Source organism: Ranitomeya variabilis, chromosome 2, assembly GCF_051348905.1.
Source record: "Ranitomeya variabilis isolate aRanVar5 chromosome 2, aRanVar5.hap1, whole genome shotgun sequence".
NCBI classification, from domain to species: Eukaryota; Metazoa; Chordata; class Amphibia; order Anura; family Dendrobatidae; genus Ranitomeya; species Ranitomeya variabilis.
Genome location: NC_135233.1, coordinates 37,787,215 through 37,811,999, shown reverse-complemented (window position 1 = coordinate 37,811,999; position 24,785 = coordinate 37,787,215). Strand labels below are relative to the sequence as shown.

At 45.4% G+C, this 24,785-nt stretch overlaps 2 protein-coding genes across 5 annotated transcripts in view; one reads left to right on the top strand and one right to left on the bottom strand.

The window, feature by feature from the left end:
• CENPF (centromere protein F) overlaps positions 1 to 18,560 on the top strand; it is a 57,202-nt gene extending 38,642 nt beyond the window's left edge. For 2 of the 3 annotated variants that reach the window (XM_077282277.1, XM_077282279.1), the window contains exons 19-23: positions 6,895 to 7,032; positions 7,996 to 8,155; positions 15,564 to 16,004; positions 17,447 to 17,634; positions 18,156 to 18,560. In XM_077282277.1, coding sequence (XP_077138392.1) covers positions 6,895 to 7,032; positions 7,996 to 8,155; positions 15,564 to 16,004; positions 17,447 to 17,634; positions 18,156 to 18,338 — 1,110 coding nt within the window. In that variant the 3' untranslated portion in view covers positions 18,339 to 18,560. The remainder of the gene's footprint in view (positions 1 to 6,894; positions 7,033 to 7,995; positions 8,156 to 15,563; positions 16,005 to 17,446; positions 17,635 to 18,155) is intronic. The other variant, XM_077282280.1, reaches the window with a different exon arrangement.
• Positions 18,561 to 22,006: 3,446 nt separating this feature from the next.
• The window catches only part of LOC143809055 (spermatogenesis-associated protein 7 homolog), a 187,054-nt gene continuing 184,275 nt past the window's right edge, over positions 22,007 to 24,785 (bottom strand). The window contains exon 11 of one of the 2 annotated variants that reach the window (XM_077292220.1): positions 22,007 to 22,388. In XM_077292220.1, coding sequence (XP_077148335.1) covers positions 22,224 to 22,388 — 165 coding nt within the window. In that variant the 3' untranslated portion in view covers positions 22,007 to 22,223. The remainder of the gene's footprint in view (positions 22,389 to 24,785) is intronic. The other variant, XM_077292219.1, reaches the window with a different exon arrangement.

The following is a 24,785-nucleotide window of genomic DNA, read 5'->3' as shown; positions in this document are numbered from 1 at the left end:
TATCATGACCTAGACCGCAACACAGAATCAACTCTGTCCTATACCCTTCTCCAGGGCTCTCTCCATGCTGATTTAGTCGCAGGATATCGAGAGCCGACCGGAGCTGTACTCTATCTGCCATAGTCGCAGGATATCGAGAGCCGATCGCAGCTGTACTCTATCTGCCATAGTCGCAGGATATTGAGAGCCGATCGCAGCAGTACTCAATCTGCCATAGTCACAGAATACTGAGAGCCGATCACAGCAGTATTCTTTCCGACATCCTGGTTTCACACGCACCACCTTCCAGGTACAGTACGGTATTTGACACTGTCGTATCTTCAGCGGATCAGACGTGTCCCGGATTGACCACTGCAGTGGTACTGGCGTTCTGTACTATATTCAGGTAAGTCAGACGCACTCTCCTATTCCTACCGTACGGTTGCAGCAGCACTCTGTCCGCTATCCAGATTTTAGATGTCATCTTCCAGACACATTTAGTCAATACCTGCCGTCTTTCCAGTGGTTTAGATGTGCCCGAGATCGATAGCTGCATGGGTCCTGATCTTTTGCCCCAGTCAGCTATACAGAAGATCTACCACGTACCATAGGGTGGATCTCGGTGCCACAGGGTGGACCTCAGTGGCAGCATAAGTGACCAGTCCATTTTCAGGTAGGTCGGACACGCCGGTGTCAGGTACCGACCGGTTGCAATTTTCTCTTCACGCACTGGGCCTTAATTGCGTGTTGCACTCTGGAGGCCTTTCCTCTCCGTCTGGTTATTTGGGCCTACCACTAACTATAGGTCTATCTGCACTATCCAGTGCGTTATTCCTATCATATGTGATTACAGTATTATATGGTCTGGCTGTCTTTCGGAGTCAGAGCCCGTATAATGCCTTGACTCATGATGTTCGCTGCACTGTTCTAGAGGTCTTTGAGTTACCTCAATACAGAGCTTCCTATTTATGTGTCAGTACTTACCTCTTCTTTCTTACAGACACTGGATCAAACCTCGAGCATCTCCGGGTTTTTATTTCCGACCGAGGCAGGAACAGGTTCTTCCACCTCTGATAAGAATTGGATCCTACTCTGTGCAAGCATCGTCCAGTGTAGAAGGCTGCTCCACGCCTGGATCCAATAATGGGGTTTTGGGGATAATACGTTCCTTCAGCAGGATTCGTATCCTTTTCACTGTTATCCTCGTTTGTGTGGTGTCTTAAACTTAGGTAAGTAGATCCACACACTACAATCCTCTCCCCGTTCCAGAGGGTCCGGGACGGATAGGGTCACCCATGTCGTCATAGGTAAGGATCTTCCCTTTGGCAGTCTGATCTTTTTCTGAAGCCTATGTACCCCTTCCTAGGGCCAACTTTCCATGGAATGACAAACTCCAGGTTTTCCATGGACTCTCCTCCTTTGACGGCTCATATCCGATTGTGCCTATCATTGCCCATCTTGTCAACATTTTCTAAAGTCCCTGTTAACCATCTTCATCCCCGTACGCTTAAGTTTAGCTTCCTGATAGATCTGAGTCCGCGGAGTCGTCTGGTAGTCTCCTTTCTATCTACTTTGATGGGCAAGAGATGGTCTTTTCAAACGATTCTCCCTTTCTTAGTCGTTTTGTTGATGTAGCAGAATCTACAATGCTGGGTTAAGATCCAGGATTTCACCCGAAGTCCCCTTCAGTACGTCCTCAGCGTTTTTGCTCTAGCAAGTCCCCAGTACCCTATTCTCAAGTCCTTTCTTGTCATTTCAATGTAATAGTCTTCTCTGGGTTTTCTTTTGGAATCCTTAACCCAGCCGTTCCAAAGAGGGAACCGGCTCGGTTTCCTATAATTCCTCCCTCTTGACCCTACTGTGAACTGGACCTCTTCTCTGTCTTTGGACCCTCCGTTTTCCAGATTTTCCACCGATACAGTCCTCCTCTCCCAGAGAGAGCATCTCTCTAGGATACCTACGGCGGACCAATAACCCATGGCAAAGTCGACCATTGAAGTGTCCGCCGTTACATTGTGCCCTGCCTTTGTTTCCACCTGGGCAGCAAAGTTTATAGACGCATGGGCTAAGCTGCTCCATCAGGGCACCCTTCATGGAGTCCCATCGGAGGAAATCGCTGTCCTTGCGGACTAATTTAGTCTTGCAGGGAATTACATGGAATCCGCCCCGGCGGATGCCGGCGCAGGTGCTGCTTGGACATCCAGCAGTATCGTGCCAATCCGAAGGTCCATTTTGCTTAAGGCATGGCAGGACTTATCCTCTAGAAAGTCCCTCGCCAGCTTGCCTTCCAAGGTTTTCCGTCAGTTTGGCTCCAACTTGAACCAATTATTAAAGAGGTTTTCGGAAGGACGAGTTCTCTTCTTCCTCAAACTAAACCTCGTTGTTCTCCTGGGTCCGCGTGTGCTTTCCTTTATTTTATGAAAGTTTTTATCCAGGTCCTCTTTTTTTTCTTCAAGACATCGGACATTCCTGCTTTTTTGTTTTTACTTCTTTTCAGGCTCTCAACCTCTTCCAGAGTCTGTGTCATCAGTTTTGTACATTCTGTGATTCACAGGTTCAGTGCTCTGCCCTTACCTTGCCCAGGTTCTCCATGGCTCTGTCCATCATTCTCGATTCCCTTCCTTTCGTCCTGCTTGGACTCATCCTTCGTAGCGTTCGCTCATCACGCTACCGGGTAAGGGCGAGGTGCATCTTTCCAGCTAAGGCCGCCCCTCCCCCTTTTCAGTATACGGGCTCGGCGTAGAGAGGCCCTCCGGCCTCCAAATCAGCGTATACCCGCAAAATCCAGTCAGCAATGTTTAGATTTCCAGAGCAGAGCTCCTCCTTCCTGGTTTAAGGCGCACTCTACCCGGGCAGTGGGCGCCTCCCGGCAGTGCACATATAGGGCCTCTGCCTTGCACCTCTACAGACCAATGTTCGGTCCTCCACATATTCGCGAAATTTCCATGCCTAGCTTAGGCGTATGCCGGCTTAGGTAGGAAGACCTTGCAGGCGACGGTGGTCAGTTCCTCTGACCTAGTTTGGAGTTGTCTGTTTTCCCACCCCAGGGACTGCTTTGGGACGTCCCATGGTTCCTGTGTCCCCCAATGAGAGGCGATGGAGAAAACAGGATTTTTGGTTGCTTACCGTAAAATCTGTTTCTCGGAGCCTTCATTGGGGGACACAGCACCCTCCCAAGTTGAACAGCTCTGTTTATTGTGTTATACTGTTAACGTGTTATACTGTTAACGTTTGAGTTCTTTGAACATTCTTTGTGTTCCAAACTGTTGATCTGTAGAGCGCTGCGGAACTTGTTGGCGCTATATGAATAAAGTTTATTATTATATTATTCTTGCTCTTTTACATGTTGCTTTCTCCTACTGCTTTCTCACTAACTGAATATCCTACTTCCTGTCGGTAGGGAGTACACTGCAGAGGAGGAGCTAACTTTTTTTATTTGCATAGTGTCAGCCTCCTAGTGGCAGCAGCATACACCCATGGTTCCTGTGTCCCCCAATGAAGGCTCCGAGAAACAGATTTTACGGTAAGCAACCAAAAATCCTGTTTTTATTATTATTAGTGTTTTAGATACAGTTGAATGAAAAAGTGTTTGCCCCCTTCCTGATTTATTATTATTTTGTATGTTTGTCACACTTAAATGTTTCAGATCACCAAACAAATGTAAATATTAGACAACGATGTCACAACCTGCACTTTGTAAATGAAGGTCTTTATTATTAAGGGGAAAAAGAAATCCAAACCTACAGGGCCCTGTGTGATAAAGTGATTGCCCTCTAAACCTAATAACTGGTTGGGCCACCAGTACAGAAAAGGGAAGTTTATCGGCACAACCATCCAGCACATAATAAAAAGTATTTTTTTACAGGGGGGAAAAAAAAACAGATTAAAAACATTAAATAGAAACCTCAGGACCTGACGCATTTCTGGTGTATGGAAACCGCCTTAACACCTTTCTGACATCGGACGTACTATCCCGTCGAGGTGGGCCCGTATGACCACCGACGGGATAGTACGTCCAGCGCGATCGGCCGCGTTCACGGGGGGATCGTGGCCGGGTGTCAGCTGACTATCGCAGCAGTCACGGACCGCCCACGGCACATTAACGCCCGCCACACTGCGATCAAACATGATCGCAGTGTTCCGGCGGTATAGGGAAGCATCGCGTAGGGAGGGGGCTCCCTGCGTGCTTCCCTGAGACCCCCGGAGCAACGCGATGTGATCGCGTTGCTCCGAGGGTCTCTTACCTCCTCCCTGCAGCAGGCCCGGATCCAAGATGGCCGCGGCATCCGGGTCCTGCAGAGAGGTGGCTTTACTGCGCCTGCTCAGAGCAGGCGCCGGGAAGCCTCCAGGAGCTGTGCACGTCAGAACGCCGATCTGACACAGTGCACAGCAAAGTGTCAGATCGGCGATCTTGCACTATAACATCATAGATGAGTTCCTTAGGGGGTCTACTTTCCAAAATGGTGTCACTTGTGGGGGGTTTCAATGTTTAGGCACATCAGTGGCTCTCCAAACGCAACATGGCGTCCCATCTCAATTCCTGTCAATTTTGCATTGAAACGACAAACGGCGCTCCTTCCCTTCCATGCTCTCCCATGCGCCTAAACAGTTGTTTACCCCCACATATGGGGTATCAGCATACTCAGGACAAATTGTAAAACAACTTCTGGGGTCCAATTTCTTCTCTTACCCTTGGGAAAATAAAAAATTGGGGGGCGAAAAGTTCATTTTTGTGAAAAAATATGATTTTTTATTTTTACGGCTCTGCATTATAAACTTCTGTGAATCACTTAATGGGTCAAAGTGCTCACAACACATCTAGATGAGTTCCTTAGGGGGTCTACTTTCCAAAATGGTGTCACTTGTGGGGGGTTTCAATGTTTAGGCACATCAGGGGCTCTCCAAACGCAAATGGTGTCCCATCTCAATTCCAGTCAATTTGCATTGAAAAGTCAAATGGCGCTCCTTCGCTTCCGAGCTCTACCATGCGCCCAAACAGTGGTTAACCCCCACATATGGGGTATCGGCGTACTCAGGACAAATTGTACAACAACTTTTGGGGTCCATTTTCTCCTGTTACCCTTGGTAAAATAAAACAAATTGGAGCTGAAGTAAATTTTTTGTGAAAAAAAAGTTAAATGTTCATTTTTATTTAAACATTCCAAAAATTCCTGTGAAACACCTGAAGGGTTAATAAACTTCTTGAATGTGGTTTTGAGAACCTTGAGGGGTGCAGTTTTTAGAATGGTGTCAAACTTGGTTATTTTCTATCATATAGACCCCTCAAAATGACTTCAAATGAGATGTGGTCCCTAAAAAAAAATAGTGTTGTAAAAATGAGAAATTGCTGGTCAACTTATAACTCCCTAACAAAAAAAAATTTTGGTTCCAAAATTGTGCTGATGTAAAGTAGACATGTGGGAAATGTTACTTATCAAGTATTTTGTGTGACATATCCCTGTGATTTTATTGCATAAAAATTCAAAGTTGGAAAATTGCAAAATTTTCAAAATTTTCGCCAAATTTCCGTTTTTTTTCACAAATAAACGCAGGTAATATCTAAGAAATTTTATCACTGTCATGAAGTACAATATGTCACGAGAAAACAATGACAGAATCACTGGGATCTGTTGAAGCGTTCCAGAGTTATAATCTCATAAATGGACAGTGGTCAGAATTGTAAAAATTGGCCCGATCATTAACATGCAAACCACCCTGGGGGGTTAAGGGTTTAATTAAGGGAAAAAGAAGGGAAACCTTCCAATGTGGCTACATTACAACAATTCTGCAAAGATGAGTGGCCAAAATTCCTCCAGAGCGTTGTATAGACTCACTGCCAGTTATCGCAAATGCTTGATTGCAGTTGTTGCTGCTAAGGGTGGCCAAACTAGTTATTAGGTTTAGGGGCAATCACTTTATCACACAGGGCCCTGCAAACACTGAGCTCCAAATTTTCCCATCTCTTTCAATTCTTTTTATGGCTTGATGAGAGGAAATACACATTTTTTTTTTTCAATTAACAATCTTTTGATATCACATCTGGCATGGTTCGGTAGGTATGTTGACGATGTACTCATAGTGTGGAAGGGAAATACATCCACAAAGTCGGATTTTCTGTAATATTTGCATTCTAATAAGTGCAATATTACATTCACAATCCGCTATCCGATAAAACTCTCTTTTCAGACATTATACTACAGGACAATGCCATTACCAACAAGGTGGACTCTTCCCTATGCAGAAAGGACACTGCTGGGAACACAATGTTATTTTCATCTAGCTTACACTCTAAAAATACTATATATGTCATCCCCAAGGGAGTATTTACTACAGCTAGGAGCACACAGGACCCTGTAGGTTTGGATTTCTTTTTCCTTTAATAATAAAGACCTTCATTTATAAATTGCATTTTCTGTTCCTTGTGTTCTCTTTGTGTAATATTTACATTAGTTTGCTGATCTGAAACATTTAAGTGTGACAAACCTTTTAGCCATGAAAACGTATAAACAACTATACAATTTGGTTCTGCCGTAATTGTACTGACCTGGAGAATAATCTTGTCGGGCCACTTTTACAGCACACTGAGCGCCCTCCCAAAATCAACAAAACCTCAAAAAGCAATGGCGGAATTGAATTTATTGATTTTTTTTTTTTTCACTTCATTTTGGATTTTTTTCCTCAATTTTTCATTAAATGATGCTGTAATGTGAATGGCGTCAACCTAAACTATAAATCGTTCTGCAAAAAAAACAAGCTCCTCATACGGCGATGTGGACTAAGAAATCATAATGTTATGGAAGAAGATGGTGGAAAGAAAAACTGAAAGCGTAACGATCAAATCTGGGAAGGAACTACGAGGAGTTTTGGAAACTTGTAGAGAAGTTTTAGAACATATCTCTTTTTTTTTCTCCCCAGCAGGAGAAGGCGACGTCACTGGAAAGCCATCTTAGTGCGTGCGAGCAGGAGATTGATCGCTTAAGAGCCGTCAATGGGAAATTGAATGAATCCTTGTGTGAAGCTCAGGGGCGGCTGGAGGAAGTGCGAGCGCTGCAGGTGAGGGTGGACTTAAGCTGTAATGTGCCTTCGATCTGTTTGTAGTTCCTCGGTAAAATGTTAGATTTCCGAATCCTTTACACCTCTCGTTGGTACAGATGTATTGAGCCTCACATAAAGTGCCAGTCCGGGCACAGGCGGGACCTGGTGCAGGGCCGGCGGGGGCTGTATTTTATATACTCCTTGCAGCCCCCCCAGTCTTGGAGTGATGGCGTGTCTGTAGGATATCTCTGGGGGTCTTACCAGTAACTAGGATGTAGGGACCTCTGAGCTCCAGCCCCTTCATCCTCCGCTTTGGGGAGGTCCCAAAGATTGGATCTCCAGGTAGTCGTCCCAGGACTGAAACTTCTTTACCTGGTAGCCTCTGTTTTGTCTCCGGCCACTAAGACCGATACCGGCCCACCTGCATTCAAGATGCCCGCCATAGTCCGAACCCAAGAAGGGGAGGGTGGGCATTGTTCACACTTACAACTGCTCCCCATGCCATCTTGAATGGTACATGATACAGTGCTAACGTGGAGGGTCGAATTAAAGGATTACTCCAGCTTTGCTCACTTCTACCTTGAGAGTTGAGCAGGACGAGTGAAGGAACGTCTACCGATATCTGCCAAGATGCGCGTGCCATCAACAGGCGAGGCGGTGCACATATCCTATCCCTGCCGATCGCGCAGATATCGATAGATGTGAAGTCTCCTGCCCTCGCTAAAGTGTGGATGCAGAAATGAGCAGATCTGGACTAACCCTTTAAGTGCTAACATACATCATAGTGATATACCATCACTTCCATCCAAGGGGAGTTCTGTCCCTAGAATTCCTATGTTGTTGGCCAGTACAGATGCCATGTATTACTAGAATGCCCAGCCAGGAAGCGCTGTATCTGTTTTGCAAAAAAAAATGATGAAATTGTTAAGCCATATTCACACATTGCTTTTTTTTTGTGTTGCGATTTTTTTTTTTTAATAGATAAAGTTTGACGAGTTGAAGAAGAAAAATGCAAAAACTTGTAGTGATCGCCGTCACTGGATGAATTTATGTAAAGAGCTGGAAGGGGAGAAGGGGCAGCTGCAGAAGAGACTCTTGGAGCAGGAGGAGGCACTGCAGGACCCGACACGGAAGCGGGACGGTATGTTCTCTGTACATCAGAATCATTCAGTCCAATATTCTGAACACTCCGATTGTTTGTGCTCATTTAAAGGGGTTGTCTGGTTTCTAAGACCCCATCACAAACCTCAGTAAAAAGGACCTGTCTCATAACTGATGTAAATGCCGCTGTTCTCCTGATTCCGGCGTTGTATTTCTTTTCCTCCTGCTCCTCTCCGTTCCCGAGATATGGCCTGCTCTTCCTCGTATATAAATCTAGTCTCTTTACCAACTGGGTGTGGTCCGTAAGACGCCCACAGAGATAAGCTGAAAACCACACCCACTTGCCTAACGACTCGATTTGTATACATGGCAGAGAGGGCCATAACTCAGGAACGGAGAGGCGCAGGAATAAAAGAAAAACATTGCCAGACTCAGGAGAACAGCGGCGTTTACACCAGGTTACAAGAAATTCCATATTTATGGCACATGGCAGGTCCTTTTTTTCCAGGACCTCCATAGCGGCTCCCTATGGAAAACCCCAAACCACTCATACATTAAACAGAGAGCGCACCAAATATAATGGGAACGGTGTAATGCGTCATTTCTCCTGTGGTGGCGCTGGAAGGTTCCAATTTTTTGCAACCAGATCAGAAACTGAACCTGCTTTCCTGCCGGCAGATGATGGTTGTTTTATTCAGCCATCATCTGCCTGTTAGTAATCGAAAAAAATGTAAACAAAAAAACTGGAATTGCGTTTTTGGTTTCCCGTTTTCAAGTACATAAAATTTTGAACTGAATGGTGTTTTTCAAAACGACAACTCTTTCCGCAAAAAACACAAGACCTCATATGTTTATATAATTGTCTAAGGGTCACTTCCGTCTGTTTGTCTGTCACGGAAATCCCGCGCCGTTGATTGGTCGCAGCCGGTCGGCTGCGACCAATCAGCGACGGGCACAGTCCGGCTGCGAATTCGCCCTTCCCTACTTCCCTAACAGTCAGTGACCCCATATCTCATGTGGTCAAGTAGAGCAATTGATTATAAACTAGCTGAGTATATATTAGCTGTGGATATATGAGTATATATGATTATAGAGGAGTATACATGCAAGTGAGATCTACATGATATATATATTTCTATCACAAGCCCCCTCAGATATCACTTGCCCTAATCCTAGCCTCCTGTCCCAAAGTGCTGCAACTCTTTTGTGCTGCCGGTGAACTGATGCATGCATAGCGCACACGCCACACTCCGTACAGACTTTTCGCAAATGGGCGGTCAGGAGATCTGTCCCTAACGGGGGTTCGTTGCAATCAGTCTCTTAGTCAACAGCACGTGTAGTGAGCGGCGTGTATTCTTTATCAGGTAGGTCATCTATTCGGTCAGGCAGGGCATCCACAACATCATTCTGGCTTGGGTGTCATCCTCTGGTAGGGGAGCTTTCTTGCAATGTGATGAGTGGATCCAAGTGGGTCTTCCCTCCAGATTCACAGAGGTTGGTGTCGTCAGCAGCACTTGAAAAGGACCATCAAATCTGGGATCGAGTGGTGTTCTCCTTACAAACCTTTTTCACCAACACCCAGTCTCCTGGCTTCAGGGAGTGCGTACCGGATACTGAATCTGGATCTGGCAATGAAGAAAAAAACTCGAGAATGGATATTAGCAAGTTTCTTGGTGAGATCAATTACATAAGCAGACAAAGTATCATATTGCATAGTCAGCTGCTGAGGGAAAGGATACCCATAACCTGGGACTAGACCCAAACTAAATTTCATATGGTGACAGCTTTTCTGGGCCTCTGGAAGTGTGCCTTACACTAAGAAGTGTGATTGGGAGTGTCTCCTGCCATGGTTTGTTTGTCTCTTGGGCAACTTTCAACATCATGTTCTTAAGTGTCCCATTCAGTCTTTCCACTTTCTCGCTACTCTGGGGATTGTAAGGAGTGTGTAGGCCTCAGTCTGACCCTACTGCTGACCAGATCTCCCTTGTGAGATTTGCTGTGAATGCGGGTCCCTGGTCACTCTCTATCACTTCTGGGACCCCATATCTGCATATCTCATCTCCAAGAGTAGCTTCTTTGCAGTAGTCTTTGCTGACTGGTTCCTCACTGGGAAAGCTTCTGGCCATCCTGAGAACACGTCCACGACCATAAGCGCATATTCGAATCCTCCACTTGGTGCAGTTGGATGTGGTCTATCTGGACGCTCTGGAAGGGGTACAGTGGTCTGGCAAGATGATGTGTCGGAACTTTCTCCATTCTTCCAGGGTTGCATTTGCCGCAGGTCAAACAGCTGCTAGTCAACTTGGGTTAGGGTGGAGATCCCTGGAGCGAACCAGTAAGCACCAATTAGATCATTCATCTGTGTCTTTGATCTGTGTGTGGGCCCATGTGCCCACTGGACCACCATAGGGTACATGCTTCGGGGTAAACAGGGTTTGGAGTCCATTGCATATACCCTTCCTTCTTCATGTGTTGCTCCCTTCCACATCCAGCATTCTTTCTTGTCCTTTGGGGCTTGCTCTTGCAGCTTTTTGAGCAGATCCCAGGACGTCATCTGGTCAGGTTTCTTGTCTTCAGTCGTCATGTAGTAGCCATCCTCCGGCTCTACAACCTCTCCCACTTCTTCATATTGTCTTCCTTTGGCTGCTTCTTTGGCTGCCATATCCGCCATGTTGTTGCCTCGTGCCTCTACTGTGTTTAGTTTTCCATGCACTTTGACTTTTAGTACTGCCACCATTTTTGGAAGTTGAAGTGCGTTCAGCAGGTCCTTAATGGCTCCATGATGCTTCACGGTTGTTCCGCTTGCTGTGATGAAGTCCCTTGCAGCCCAGATGGGTCCAAAGTCGTGTGCTATGCCATGCAAGTACCTTGAATTGGTTCGCAATCTTGTCTTCTGCCATCTGGTAGGCCTTCGTCAGCGCTATCAGTTCTGCTTCCTGGACTGACAGGCTAGGCGGCAGACTTCTGGAACACTGGATTTTTTGATTGCTGGTCACTGCACATCCCATGTGGAATCTTCCTTCATCATCTGCAAATCTGGAGCCATCCACATAGAGGATCAACTCTGCGTTGGTCAGTGGCTCTTCTGCCACCTTAGGTAGTCCTGCTGTTTCCTGTTGCATGATGCTGTAGCAATCATGGTCATCCGTCCGGAGCAAATCCAGATCCCTGCGGAAGGTATCATGCAGATTTTGATCAGAATTTTGATCTGAGGGTCCATATCTGTATCCCCCTTGGGAGTGGGAGTAGAGTGGACGGGTTGAGGACTGTGCATCTGGAGATGGTGACATTGTCAGGCAGGAGTATACAGCACTGGAGGCGAAGATGCCTGGCGGTGGAGAGATGTTTTGGCTGGGTTTAGTTGAGGATTGCTGAGATGTCATGCGGAGCCAGGATTTCCAATGGATATCCAAGAATGATGTCAGCAGTCTTATCCAGGAGGGCGTGTGCTGCAAATGCTGCTCTCATGCAGGAGGGGGCTCTCCTTGCAACTGGATCCAGGCGAGCTGAAAAGTAGCCTAAAGGTCTCTGCTTTCTCCCCTGAAGCTGCATCAAACTCCAGTAGCAAGGCCTTCTTTTTCCATCAGGTAGAGACGGAATGGCTTCTCGTAGTCAGCTAAGCCTAGTGCTGGCACTGAGACTACAGAGCCTTTTAACTTCTTGAAAGAGCTGAAGGCTGCAGGAGGAACGGGGTTACGTTGACGCAATCATACAAAGGCTGCATTAGGACTGAGGCATCAGGGATCCAGGCTCTGCAATACCAAACTAGACCAAGGAAGGCCTGTAGCACCTTTGGAGTTGTTGGAGGAACCATCGTCTCCACTGTGGTCTTCCGGTCATCTGTCAGGTGTTTCATCTGGTAAGCAGTACAGTGTCCCTGGAACGTAACTCGCTTCAGACACCACTGGACTTTGTTCTTTGAGACCTTGTAGCGCTGCTCCGCCAGGTAGAGTAGGAGAGACAAGTAATGGCCTTTACACGTGTCAAAGTCAACTGCACAAAGGAGTAGATCGTCTACGTATTGTAGCAGGGTTACTTCTGCGTGTTCTGTGACCCAGTTGGCGAGGACTGTGGACATTGCATTGGTGAACTGTGAAGGGCTATTCTGGGCCCGCTGTGGCATCACTGTCCATGTGTGCTGTGCCCCCTGGTGCCTTAAGGCAAACAGGTACTGGTCATCCGGGTGAAGGAGAACACTGAAGAAAACATTAGCCAGGTCGATCACCGTGAACACTGTTGCTGTGGAAGGCACATTCGAGAGCAGAGTGTGCGGATTCGGCACAATTGGCGTTTCAAACACCGTGGCGTCATTCACAGCTCTCAGGTCATGTACCATTCTGACCTTGGCTGGCTCTCCTTTTACAGTCTTTTTCTTGACCTGGAAAAGCGGAGTATTGCAAGGCGATGTGCAAGGAACAATGATTCCTATTTCCAGGTAGACCTTCAGTTGGTCAGAGGCAGCTTGACTCTGGGCGATGGACAGGGGATACTGGGCCTTACGAGGATATGGAGTGCCTGGCTTGTGTGATACCCGCCCTGGGGCAACTTGAAGTTTTCCCACGTCCTGGGGTCCCTTAGACCAGAGGTGTCAAACTGCATTCCTCGAGGGCCGCAAACAGGTCATGTTTTCAGGATTTCCTTGTATTGCACAGGTGATAATTTAATCACCTGCACAGAATGATTCCAGCACCTTGTGGAATGCTAAGGAAATCTTGAAAACACTCATGGTTTGAGGCCCTCGAGGAATGCAGTTTGACACCCCTGCCTTAGACCATAGACTTTCTGCTACTACGTCCAGTACCTCCTTGGGTAGGCCTCCGTCAGTTGTTTGAGGTTCTTGTGGGGCCGCCAGCATGATTCTTCTTGGGTCAGGGATGAAGAAAGTGTCACGGTCCCATCTTCCTGGAACACTGTGGTTGCCTCCAGCTTCTGCAGTAGGTCCGCTCCCAGCAGGTTGAGTGGCAGGTCCCTGACACCGCAAACTGGGACATGTTAGAGTGTCCTGACTGAGTGCACACGCTCAGAGGCTTTGTAGGCTGGGAATGTCTGACTTCACCATCAATGCCCATGCGAGACACTGAGGATTCTGATAGGCAGGTGGGATCGGGGAGTTCCACAGGTCTCATCACACTTCTGGCTGCACCGGTGTGCAGAAGAAAAGATCTGACAACGCCATCCACTTTAAGGGTAATTTGAGGTATTGGTCATGCAGATGGGGTTTTACATGTCAGGAGCGTAGTGACTTGCGGACCTGGCTTGCCCCTGTCCTATGGACGGGGTGCTTCACTGCTTTCTGTACTTCTTCCTTGACCTGTTTCTCTGGACCAACCCTTGTGTTGTATGGGTGCTCTGCACTTGTTCCAAAAATGGCCAAACTTGCCACAGATGTAACACTTGACACTTCTTCTGTCTTTGTAGTGTGGTTGTGCTTCCAGGTCAGTCGTCACCATGAGAGGGGCCGTCTTTTGCACTCCTGGTTGGGACTCCTTCCCTTTGGCTACTGTGGACAACGGCAGGATGGGCACTGTAGCAGCAGCGGGGTCCGGCCTGTTGATTGAAGCTGCGGTGGTAAGATGGGGCCTGCAGGTGTGTCCATGGTGAGGTCCGGGGGTGCCATGAGACCGGCGGCTGCATCCAACCCGAGGTCTTGGGGCATTACATGGGCTGCGGCTGCATCTGCCACTTCTTCCCCCTGGTCTGACATAGCTTCTCCCCTTTGCTAACCTTATTGAGGTCGGTGTCTCCTCTCCGGAGTCTGCAGCGGTTCTTCCGGTGTGTCGCTCGGCACTTTGCAGCGTCTTCACTTCTGGCTCCCCTTCCGGCGTTCTCAGCAGTGCGGCAGCCGTTTCCTTCTTCGCGCTCTTTGTGGTGCTATAATGGCAGTTTTGGCAACAGTTGGCAATAAAAAGTCTCCTAAGCGCACATGATCCGTTTTGCTGGATCAGTCCACTGCTATTGACCTGTTCTCGGGCCTAGCCACTATCAGTGGTTTCCTGATTGGCTGTCTCAGTCCATGCACAAAGGCCTGTGCCGACATTTGCCTGTGTATCTGGTCATGAATGGTGAAGCCCAAGTCTTGGAATACTTGCATTACTCTGCCATGAAACTCCTTTACAGACTCTGTCTTGTCTTGGCTCATGCCGGAAGGTGAGTATATAACTATTTTTTATTTTAATTCTTTTTTTAACAGGGATATGGTGCCCACATTGCTATATACTACGTGGGCTGTGTTATATACTACGTGGGCTGTGTTATATACTACGTGGGCTGTGTTATATACTGTGTGGCCTGTGTTATATACTCTGTGGCCTGAGTTATATACTACGTGGCTGTGCAATATACTACGTGGCTGTGCAATATACTACGTGGCTGTGCAATATACTACGTGGCTGTGCAATATACTACGTGGTTGTGCAATATACTACGTGGCTGTGCAATATACTACGTGGCTGTGCAATATACTACGTGGCTGTGCTATATACTATGCGGACTTTGTTATATACTACGTGGCTGTGGTATATACTACGTGGCTGTGTTATATACTACGTGGGCTGTGTTATATACTACGTGGGCTGTGTTATACTACGTGGGCTGTGTTATATACTACGTGGGCTGTGTTACATACGTGGGCTGTGTTATATACTACGTGGGCTGTGTTATATACTACGTGGGCTGTGTTATATACTACGTGGGCTGTGTTATACTACGTGGGCTGTGTTATATACTACGTGGGCTGTGTTATATACTACGTGGGCTGTGTTACATACTACGTGGGCTGTGTTATATACTACGTGGCCTGTGTTATATACTACGTGGGCTGTGTTATATACTACGTGGGCTGTGCTATATACTATGTGGCTGTGCAATATACTATTTGGCTGTGCTATATACTACGTGGCTGTGTTATATACTGCGTGGCCTGTGTTATATACTATGTGGGCTGTGCTATATACTATGTGGCTATGCAATACACTACGTGGCTGTGCTATATACTGCGTGGCCTGTGTTATATACTATGTGGGCTGTGCTGTATACTATGTGGGCTGTGCAATATACTACGTGGCTGTGCAATATACTGTGTGGCTGTGCTATATACTACATGGGCTGTGCTATATACTACGTGGCCTGTGTTATATACTACGTGAGCTGTGTTATATACTACTATACATATTCTAGAATACCCGATAAGTTAGAATCGGGCCACCATCTAGTGTTTATATTGACTGAAAAATAAAAAAGTGATGGCTCTTGGAAGTGGTCAGGAAAGGATTAATGCCTTCAGCCCTCCCACCACTAGGGGCAGCATACTGTGCCATTATTAGGAGGAATGAATATACATTAAGCCCCGGTGCTCCCCTTGGTGGTGGCCCCAGGTAGTAAACAATAATTTCTGTAAATGCTGAATATTTTGCCTGTGGATATGTCACGTGTGTCTCCATTCTACGCAGGCACAGATATGAACAGCAGCGATAACGAATCCTCAGAGATAGAAGAGTTAAAACAGTGTTTGGAAGAGAAGACGCTGGAGGCGGACGAGACCATCGAGAAATACTGCAATCTAATGATCAAGACTCACAAGCTGGAAGATTCCAATGAAACGCTCCAGAAGCAGGTGGATCTGCTGAGGTCCCGGCTGAAGGAGCTGGAAGCCAAGAAGGAAGTGCTGGAATCTCCGAGCTCCGAAGGGGCAGAAATGGAGGCGAAGAACAGAAGGAAGAACAGAAGATCCACACAAGGAAAGCAAACGGGCAAGAGGCGGAGGGAATCCGAAAACACCGGCCACAACCCATCAACTCCCCAAGTCGTGACCAAAAGGGTAAAGAAAACTGGAGATCAGAAAGAAGAAGAACAGTTTGAGCCTGAAGGGCTCCCCGAGGTGGTGAAAAAAGGTATAACCCCTATCATGGTCATTTACAACTTCACAAGCCTCAGAGCTGAAATTGCTCTGCATTCCTTGCTGAAAACCGATCACCCTGGTGGTTCACATGTTGTGTATCATAAAGTCACAGGGTCTGTCAACAGAACAGCCAGCAGAATAGTGAGTGCAGCTCTGGGGTATAATACAGGAGGTAACTCAGGATCTGTAATGTAATGTATGTACACAGTGACTGCACCAGCAGAATAGTGAGTGCAGCTCTGGAGTATAATACAGGATGTAACTCAGGATCAGTAATGTAATGTATGTACACAGTGACTGCACCAGCATAATAGTGAGTGCAGCTCTGGGGTATAATACAGGATCCTCAGGATCAGTAATGTAATGTATGTACACAGTGACTGCACCAGCAGAATAGTGAGTGCAGCTCTGGGGTATAATACAGGATGTAACTCAGGATCAGTAATGTATGTACACAGTGACTGCACCAGCAGAATAGTGAGTGCAGCTCTGGGGTATAATACAGGATCCTCAGGATCAGTAATGTAATGTATGTACACAGTGACTGCACCAGCATAATAGTGAGTGCAGCTCTGGGGTATAATACAGGATCCTCAGGATCAGTAATGTAATGTATGTACACAGTGACTGCACCAGCAGAATAGTGAGTGCAGCTCTGGAGTATAATACAGGATGTAACTCAGGATCAGTAATGTATGTACACAGTGACTGCACCAGCATAATAGTGAGTGCAGCTCTGGGGTATAATACTGGATGTAACTCAGGATCAGTAATGTAATGTATGTACACAGTGACTGCACCAGCAGAATAGTGAGTGCAGCTCTGGGGTATAATACAGGATGTAACTCAGGATCAGTAATGTATGTACACAGTGACTGCACCAGCAGAATAGTGAGTGCAGCTCTGGAGTATAATACAGGATGTAACTCAGGATCAGTAATGTAATGTATGTACACAGTGACTGCAGCAGCAGAATAGTGAGTGCAGCTCTGGAGTATAATACAGGATGTAACTCAGGATCAGTAATGTATGTATGTACACAGTGACTGCACCAGCAGAATAGTGAGTGCAGCTCTGGAGTATAATACAGGATGTAACTCAGGATCAGTAATGTATGTATGTACACAGTGACTGCACCAGCAGAATAGTGAGTGCGGCTCTGGGGTATAATACAGGATGTAACTCAGGATCAGTAATGTAATGTATGTACACAGTGACTGCACCAGCAGAATAGTGAGTGCAGCTCTGGAGTATAATACAGGATGTAACTCAGGATCAGTAATGTATGTACACTCTGTTGTTCCACATTTATGTAGATTATATTTTCTATCATATATATATATAATACATAGCATACACAGCATAGCATAGGATACATAGCACTTTGTTTAATCTTGTAAGATTGAGAGCTTTGTATATTTTCGTGTTCTGTAGGATTTTCTGATATCCCATCTGGGAAGCAAAGTCCGTTTGTCCTCCGGAGAGCAGCGGTGCCGATAAGGAGGAGCCCCCGTCTGTCCTCGCAGACAAACTCCCCCTCAGTATTGAACACGCATATCGACAATCTAGAAAACATTCCTGACCTGAAGAGCCTGACACCAGGGGGCAGCAAATCCCACCTGGTAAGTCTCAGATGACAGCACGCTGTGAAGGGCCTGCTGGGACTAGTAGTTGTACATCTAGAGCTACAACTTTGCAGACTATTGTGGTGACTATTCCACTGACGCACAAGGATATATAACCTTACACAGGGGAGAGCCGGGAATAACTTGCGTTAATTGGTGCAGACGCTGCAGTTTGACACTCGCGGGGTCGGGATAATGAGCAGTTACGCTTTTTAATTATATGGCTTTTTTTGCTGCTCTTTAAAAAAAAAAAAGTTAGCGAAATTAAACTCTAGAATTAAGACGTTCCGTAGGGACGAGTCCAGCCTATTACACTCTTGTTAAAGGGGTTGTCTCCTCTCGAAGACCCATGTTTGCAGTATAGCAGGCCCAGTGATCATCTAATCGACAGTGGTGTCACTTTTGGATTTTATGTTGTTTTTGGACATCCAAACTCCTCCCATTTGGCTGTGTTGGGACCTGCACCCACCCATATCACTTTTCAACTCTTACTAATATACCGTATATTGATCCCGCAGACAAAAGCCACAGAGGACGACTCTGCTCCAATGGACACTCTGTCTCCCCGCTCCGCTTCGGTCCTGATGAAGAGTCGCGCGTCCAATAACCTGTGCGGCGGTGAACCGGAGAGTGCAAGAGCCGGCGCCAAAGTGTCACATGACGAGACGGAGGAAGAAGAGGGGACGTGCCATGTGCAGTGATGCAGCAGAGTTTTTATTGTACAGGACTTTTATAGAACGTTTTTAAACTTTTTTTTTTTTTTTTTTATTAATATTCTGTAGTAGAACATAAAGAAATCTAAAAAAAAAAAAGTGTCCGAGACGAATATATCAACGATCATGTGGATAGGGAAGAGCGCATATGACCGGCGGCCGAGCTGGGCCTATATACAAAGCGTTACTTTAGATGGTGATCTGGTGGGGGGGGGGGGGGGGGGGGGGGGGGGGGGGGGTCACTTACTTTCTGTGTGTGAGTTTGGACAATCCCCTCTCACAACTTAGATTTTATAGTCACAAACACTTTTTCAAAAAGAACAATGTATGTCATAATTGTAAATTAACCCCTTAGTGACCTGTACTTGTTTTAATGACTGCACTTGAGGATACCTTCAAGGTTCTAGCAAACTTCCGGAATGACTGAACTTCACGTCTTAGTTAATGATGGACTGTTGTTTCTCTTTCCTTACTTGAGAGGTTCTTGCTATTTTCTTTTACTCCTTGTTTCCATATGTTTTCCTGTATGGTTTTGCTGCCTTTAGGCTCATTCTTATCTGTAAGAAAAACGGACGAGTACAGTCTGATGAAAAATCTGATTGTGCTGTGACCAATGTTAAGCTATGAGTCACAGCTCATCTGCAAATTTTATTATTTTTTTTTCTTAGCTGAAATTGGATTGAGAAAAAAATTGCAGCATGCTGCGATTGTCCTCGTATCTTGAGCGAGACTCACTAATGCAAGTCAATGGGAGCGAGAAAACAATCGCACAGCACTCGGACTATGCGCGTACCATCCGATTTTTACACACCTTTGTCTTTGAAAACCCGCCAGTTCAGCAGCCGTGTACAGTAAAATCACAGCGTGACATGAAATCCATGGTCCCTTCCTAGCCTATTATTCTGCAGCTGTCTGCCTAGCCTTTGCTGGGTATTAATTATAGGGGGACCCTAATTCATTTTTTTTGGGGGGGGGTCCCTCATTTTAATAACCAGGAAAGGCTAAGTATACAGCTGTGAGCTGATATTAATCGCCTGGGAAGCTCCATGGGTATTACCCCCTTCCCAGGCTATAAACATCAGCCCCAACAGTCGGCTTTCTCTCAGCTGGTTAACAAATGAGAAAGGAATTTTTTTCATAAAGGAATTTATTTGCTTAAAAAAACGGTAAACTACATAAGCACTGTACTAGTTATATGTTTTGCTCATATTTATATCTTATCTTTTATCTCTTTCTAATCTATATATATATAATATATATATACATATATATTGTTGAGGAATACTGTATTTCCTTGGAAAACTGAAAATTACAGAGAATTGCTCTATGTAAAAGCTAAAAAATATATAAAAATCGAATTGTACTCGCATGAAAATTGCATGACACTCGTCCGACTTTTCTGGACCGAAATCGGACTGTTTTTTTTTTTTACAGTGATGGGTATGAGCCCTTTAACAAACTTCCTGACGGGGTTGCACTTTTTTTTTTTTTAATAGTATCACTTTTTGGGGTATTTACCAATAAATAGGCCCCTCAGTGTCACTTTACATATAAATTTCCTTGAAAAAAATTGCTGCTAAACTTTTAACCCTTTTAGCATCCAAGCAAAATAAATGGAAGTTTGAAAAATGGCGTAACGTAATGACATAAATGCTTTAATTTTTTACTTCCTGTGGTTAAAGGGTATAAACATTTCAATATTGCTAATTTTTCAAAAATATCATCAATATTTGTCAATATATGTCCAATATTTTTTGTGTTTATTTCAATGCACCACTATAAAGTACAATGTGTTACGAAAAAAAAAAATCTCTAAATCACTGGGATATGTTGAAACATTCCAGAGTTATTACCACATAAAGTGACACATGTCAGATTGAAAAATTGTGCTTAAAGGGGCTGTCCAATTTTAAATGTTAAAGCTCCATATACTTGCTTGGTTTAAAAATAGGAAAATTGACTTTACTCCACCTCCCCATGTTCAGAAGTGATGTCACAGCATGTAACCGCTGCAGCCCATCACTGGGCTCAGCGGCCACGTGCCACCTACTCTTCGACATCACTGCTGAACCCAGTGATTGGCTGCAATCCCTTTTTCAGGCGCTGTGTAATGTTTCCACATATTTGACTGATTATTTTATATCTTTTTGTAATATCATGTCTTGTATTTAAAAAATTCTTTTTTTATCCCTGTTTCTGATATTTCTGAATTTGTCAGTGCTGTACATATTTATATGTTTGGGATCTCATCGAGTATTTGATACTAATATTTTTTTATTCTGGGACTGAGCTGTTTGATGCTAAATGTGTCCTATATATATTGCCTGTATGAATTTATAAAAATATCTTTCCAAATCAGAATATCGAATTCCTTATCATTTCTGGGATATTATTGGATCGTGCAATGATTATTGGTTTCATCTTTTCCACAAGCAAGACATAGAGTAAAATCATGGCGCCAACTCCTGCGGAGTCTCCGCCCACCTACCAAGATTGACAGCTCCTCTGTGTTCTTCCTCTCTGCTGCTGAAGCTTCTTCCACCTAGCATGATTGACAGCTCCTCAGTGTTTTTATTCCTTGCTGCTGGATTTCCGTTCACCAAGCATTCTTGACAGCTTCTCGGTGTTCTTCCTTACTGCTGCTGGATCTCTTCATCTAGCATGATTGACAGCTCCTCTATGTCGCTCCTCGCTGCTGCTTAACTTCTGCCCACTTGGCATTCTTAACAGCTCCTCCGTGTCCTTCCTCTCTCCCGCTGAATCTCTGCTTACATAGCATGATAGCTCCTCAGTATGTTTCCTCCCTGCTGCTGGCTTTCCGACCTAGCATAATTGAGAGGTTCTCAATGTTCCTCCTCCCTGCTGCTGAATGTTCGCTCACTTAGCAATCGTGACATCTCCTCCGTGTCCTTCCTCTCTGCTGTTGAGTCTCTGCTTACTTAGCATTCTTGACAGCTCCTCAGTATCCCTCCTCCCTGCTGCTGGATCTCTGTTCACCTACCATTCTTGACAGCTCATCAGTATCCCTCCTCCCTGCTTCTAGATCTCCGTTCACCTAGCATTCTTGACAGCTCCTCAGTGTCCCTCCTCCCTGCTGCTGGATCTCTGCTCGCCTAGCATTCTTGACAGCTCCTCAGTGTCCCTCCTCCCTGCTGCTGGATCTCCGCTCTCCTAGCATTCTTGATAGCTCTGTGCCTCCTCCCTGCTGCTGGGTCTCCGCTCACCTGGCAGTCTTGATAGCTCCTGTTTCCCTTCTCCCTGATGCTGAATCTCCACTCGCCTACCATTCTTGACAGCACCTCAGTGTCCCTCCTCCATGCTGCTGGATCTCCGCTCACCTAGCATTCTTGACAGCTCCTCAGTGACCCTGCTGCTGGATCTCTGCTCACCTAGCATTGTTGACAGCTCCTCAGTGTCCCTCCTCCCTGCTGCTGGATCTCTTTCCATCTTACCTGATTGACAGCTGTTCACTACTCAGTATGAGCCTCTTTATTAGTAACAATGAGGCTACACCGGTCCTACTAATCAAAAGCGGTGCCTGGAATGGCAGCAGGTAGGATGTGGTTCGCAGGGCTCCGGTCCATTGGCCACAGCCGACCATTGTGGCTCCTGGACCAATCTTTTTGATCAACTCTAAAAATAGTAGTTTTTTTTTAATCATTTTCATAATTTTAATCATTTCATTTTTGGTTTGCAATAAAAATAATTTCAAAAGTATTCACACCCTTTAGCGTAGAAAAAAAAAAATATGGCGAGTTTTAAATATTTTTCAGCACATTATAAAATGTGAAAGGTTCTCTTTAAGAAAAGATTCTGCATTCCGCCTCTCCCCAATTCATTCAGAGGATAAAGAGGAGACCCCCATGTCTGGAACTATTGTCTAAGGTGGAACCGCCCCTTTAAGAGTCGATTGAGATTTCCTCGCAAGGGAAGATTTCCTGATCCGTATTGTGTCCCGTCGTAGCTGATAGAACCGTCCGCCTTCACGCTCCTTTCTAGTTCATCTCGGAGTTCCTCCACCAGGATTTTCTTCTTCACCTGCAATAAATAGAGGTAATGAAACGGGGCGAGGTCTATATGGCGGAATAACCGCGACCATGAGTCATGGGTCTGACTGTAAAGCAGACCCCTCCACTCCCCTGATGTGCATGTGTGTTCCCTATAAAATAATGCAGCAGGTTTTTTGTACGGCTCTTAAAGGGGTTGTCCACCTGGGACTTTTTTTTTTAATTAGTGGCATGTAATTTGGATTAAAATTAATTTTTGGAATTGGATTTCATTAAAATGTTACACCATTTGCCTTCTATTGTTGCTGAATGAGTCAACTGAGCATCCATCAGTGAGCGCACTCATCTGCGTTTTTCTGAACTGATTCATGACCACAGATCACATCAAACTTAATTGTGCTGCATTGTCTATTAGTGGGTGCAGAATGAGTTAACTGAGAATCTGTCAGTGAGCGGCGCATACTCATCTGTCTTTTTCTGAGCTACACTGAGTTAATTCATCATGACCACGGACCACATCAAACTTGAATGTGCAGGGAAACAAAGAGGAAACGGTGCACTTTTTTTTTTTAATGAAGCCCGATTGTAAAAAACGATTTTTAGCCTCACATGCATGCATAAAAAATTGTGGACAACCCTTTTGTTTCTGCTGTCCCATTGTATTACACAAGCACGGTTATCAGTAGCCTCATTAGCCGAAGCCCAGACTGAGCTCCAGAAAGGACGGACCCGACAAATCTTCCCAGGAGTTTTGTTAAAACAAACAGGAAAATAGAAAGAAATTTGTACTTTTCATATTACAAGTAGAACTTTGTGGGAGATGTTATGTCCATTATATAGGTTCACAGTTGGCAAAATTTATGGGGACGATCAAGCCTTGCCCCCAATGCCAGTACTCCTAGGCTATGCGCACACATCATTTTCAGGTGCGTTCTTTAAACTATGGGTGGTCCCAGTACAGCTATGGTGGTCTAAATATGACTCTGTGACACCACACCTTTCAGGTTTGAAGGACAGAAAAGAGCGGCTTATTTTTTTTATGACAAACCACAGCCCAAACTGGACCCAGTTCTTTATGTGTGTCCACACAACACAATACCTCACCATATAGTATGATGATCCCCGGGAGGATGCGTACCGGTGAAATCAGGGATGCCACTATGTAATATGCCCAAGGTTCTCTGTGTGATGACCCCTTTAAACAGTATTGATATACTGGTCCTCATTAGACAAAAAGGTTTCTCCATTCAGGTATGGCAAATGTAATGTAGATGCACAGCAGCAACATTTTATATAAATTTTCCTCACTAGAAACAACACTTTTCTCATTCTTCCGACATTCTGCTGGCAAACACTTCAGCAACACTTCCTTCACACATACATAATCTCCTTTACAGTGCAACGCAGCAAACATCCACATTGCTAGTCCCTGCAGTATCCTGCAGCTCAGCTGGCATCTTACCCACTTGCAGCGTACTCAGTTACAGAGTCATAGTTTCTCAGACACGAGTATCTGTCTGTGGCTTCTAAGGTAATACTCTTATTCTCAGGCTTCAAACATTTTCTTTGTGTGTAAAACCTCAAAATTAGGAATAAGCTTTCATGCTTCTCTCAGATGTATCTAATTTTTGCTCTAATGGAGGCTAACTTTACCCTGTCAGTGCATACACTTCTCACTCACAGGAATCAGCCTATTTGCTCCCCATCTAGTGGCAATCCTCCCCCTTTCTCTGTAATGTTGGCCCTCTATCCAGGAGGACGAATCTCTCCCTCCTGGGGAAGACTGCAACCACTGCAGTGCAAGATGGAGTTTCTCACTTGCTCTTCTGTAACCTTAACTAGTTCCCTGCAATGCTACACTAAATGGCAAGTGTTAATCACCCCCATTAACTTCTACCCTACTATCTGGACTTGTCGTTCCTGACATCTTCTGTCTACTTTTAACTTCTAATGCTCAAACAATACACACCACTCTGAAAACCAAAATGGGTCATGAGCAGACATGCCAATATTAACTCCACACTCCCCATTTCACAAAGCAGCTGTCCCAGGTTTACAGCCACCAGAAAGGATCCAGAAGACCGCATCGTCTGATTTCTCCTACTCCTGCACTGTTTAGAAGCACTTTACCTTCATATTAAATGGTGCAGGTTTATTTTAGCAGTGCAGGGGTTAAAAAAAGATTTCCTGCCTTAAGGCTCTCGGCTGTTCACTGTCAGCCACTCCCCTCTCCTAGCCCTGGCTAGCACTCATTGTCAGAGTGCCTTATGCTGCATGGTTAGGAGAGGGTTGTTTGTGGTTGTTGTTTGAGAAGGCGTCTGGTGGATTTATCCAAGACTGTTGGTAGGTTTTGGGTGTGTCATAATTCCCCTTCTACTCCTACTTTTACCCCATCCTCCACTCCCCGATGCATCCCTCTCTGTTATAT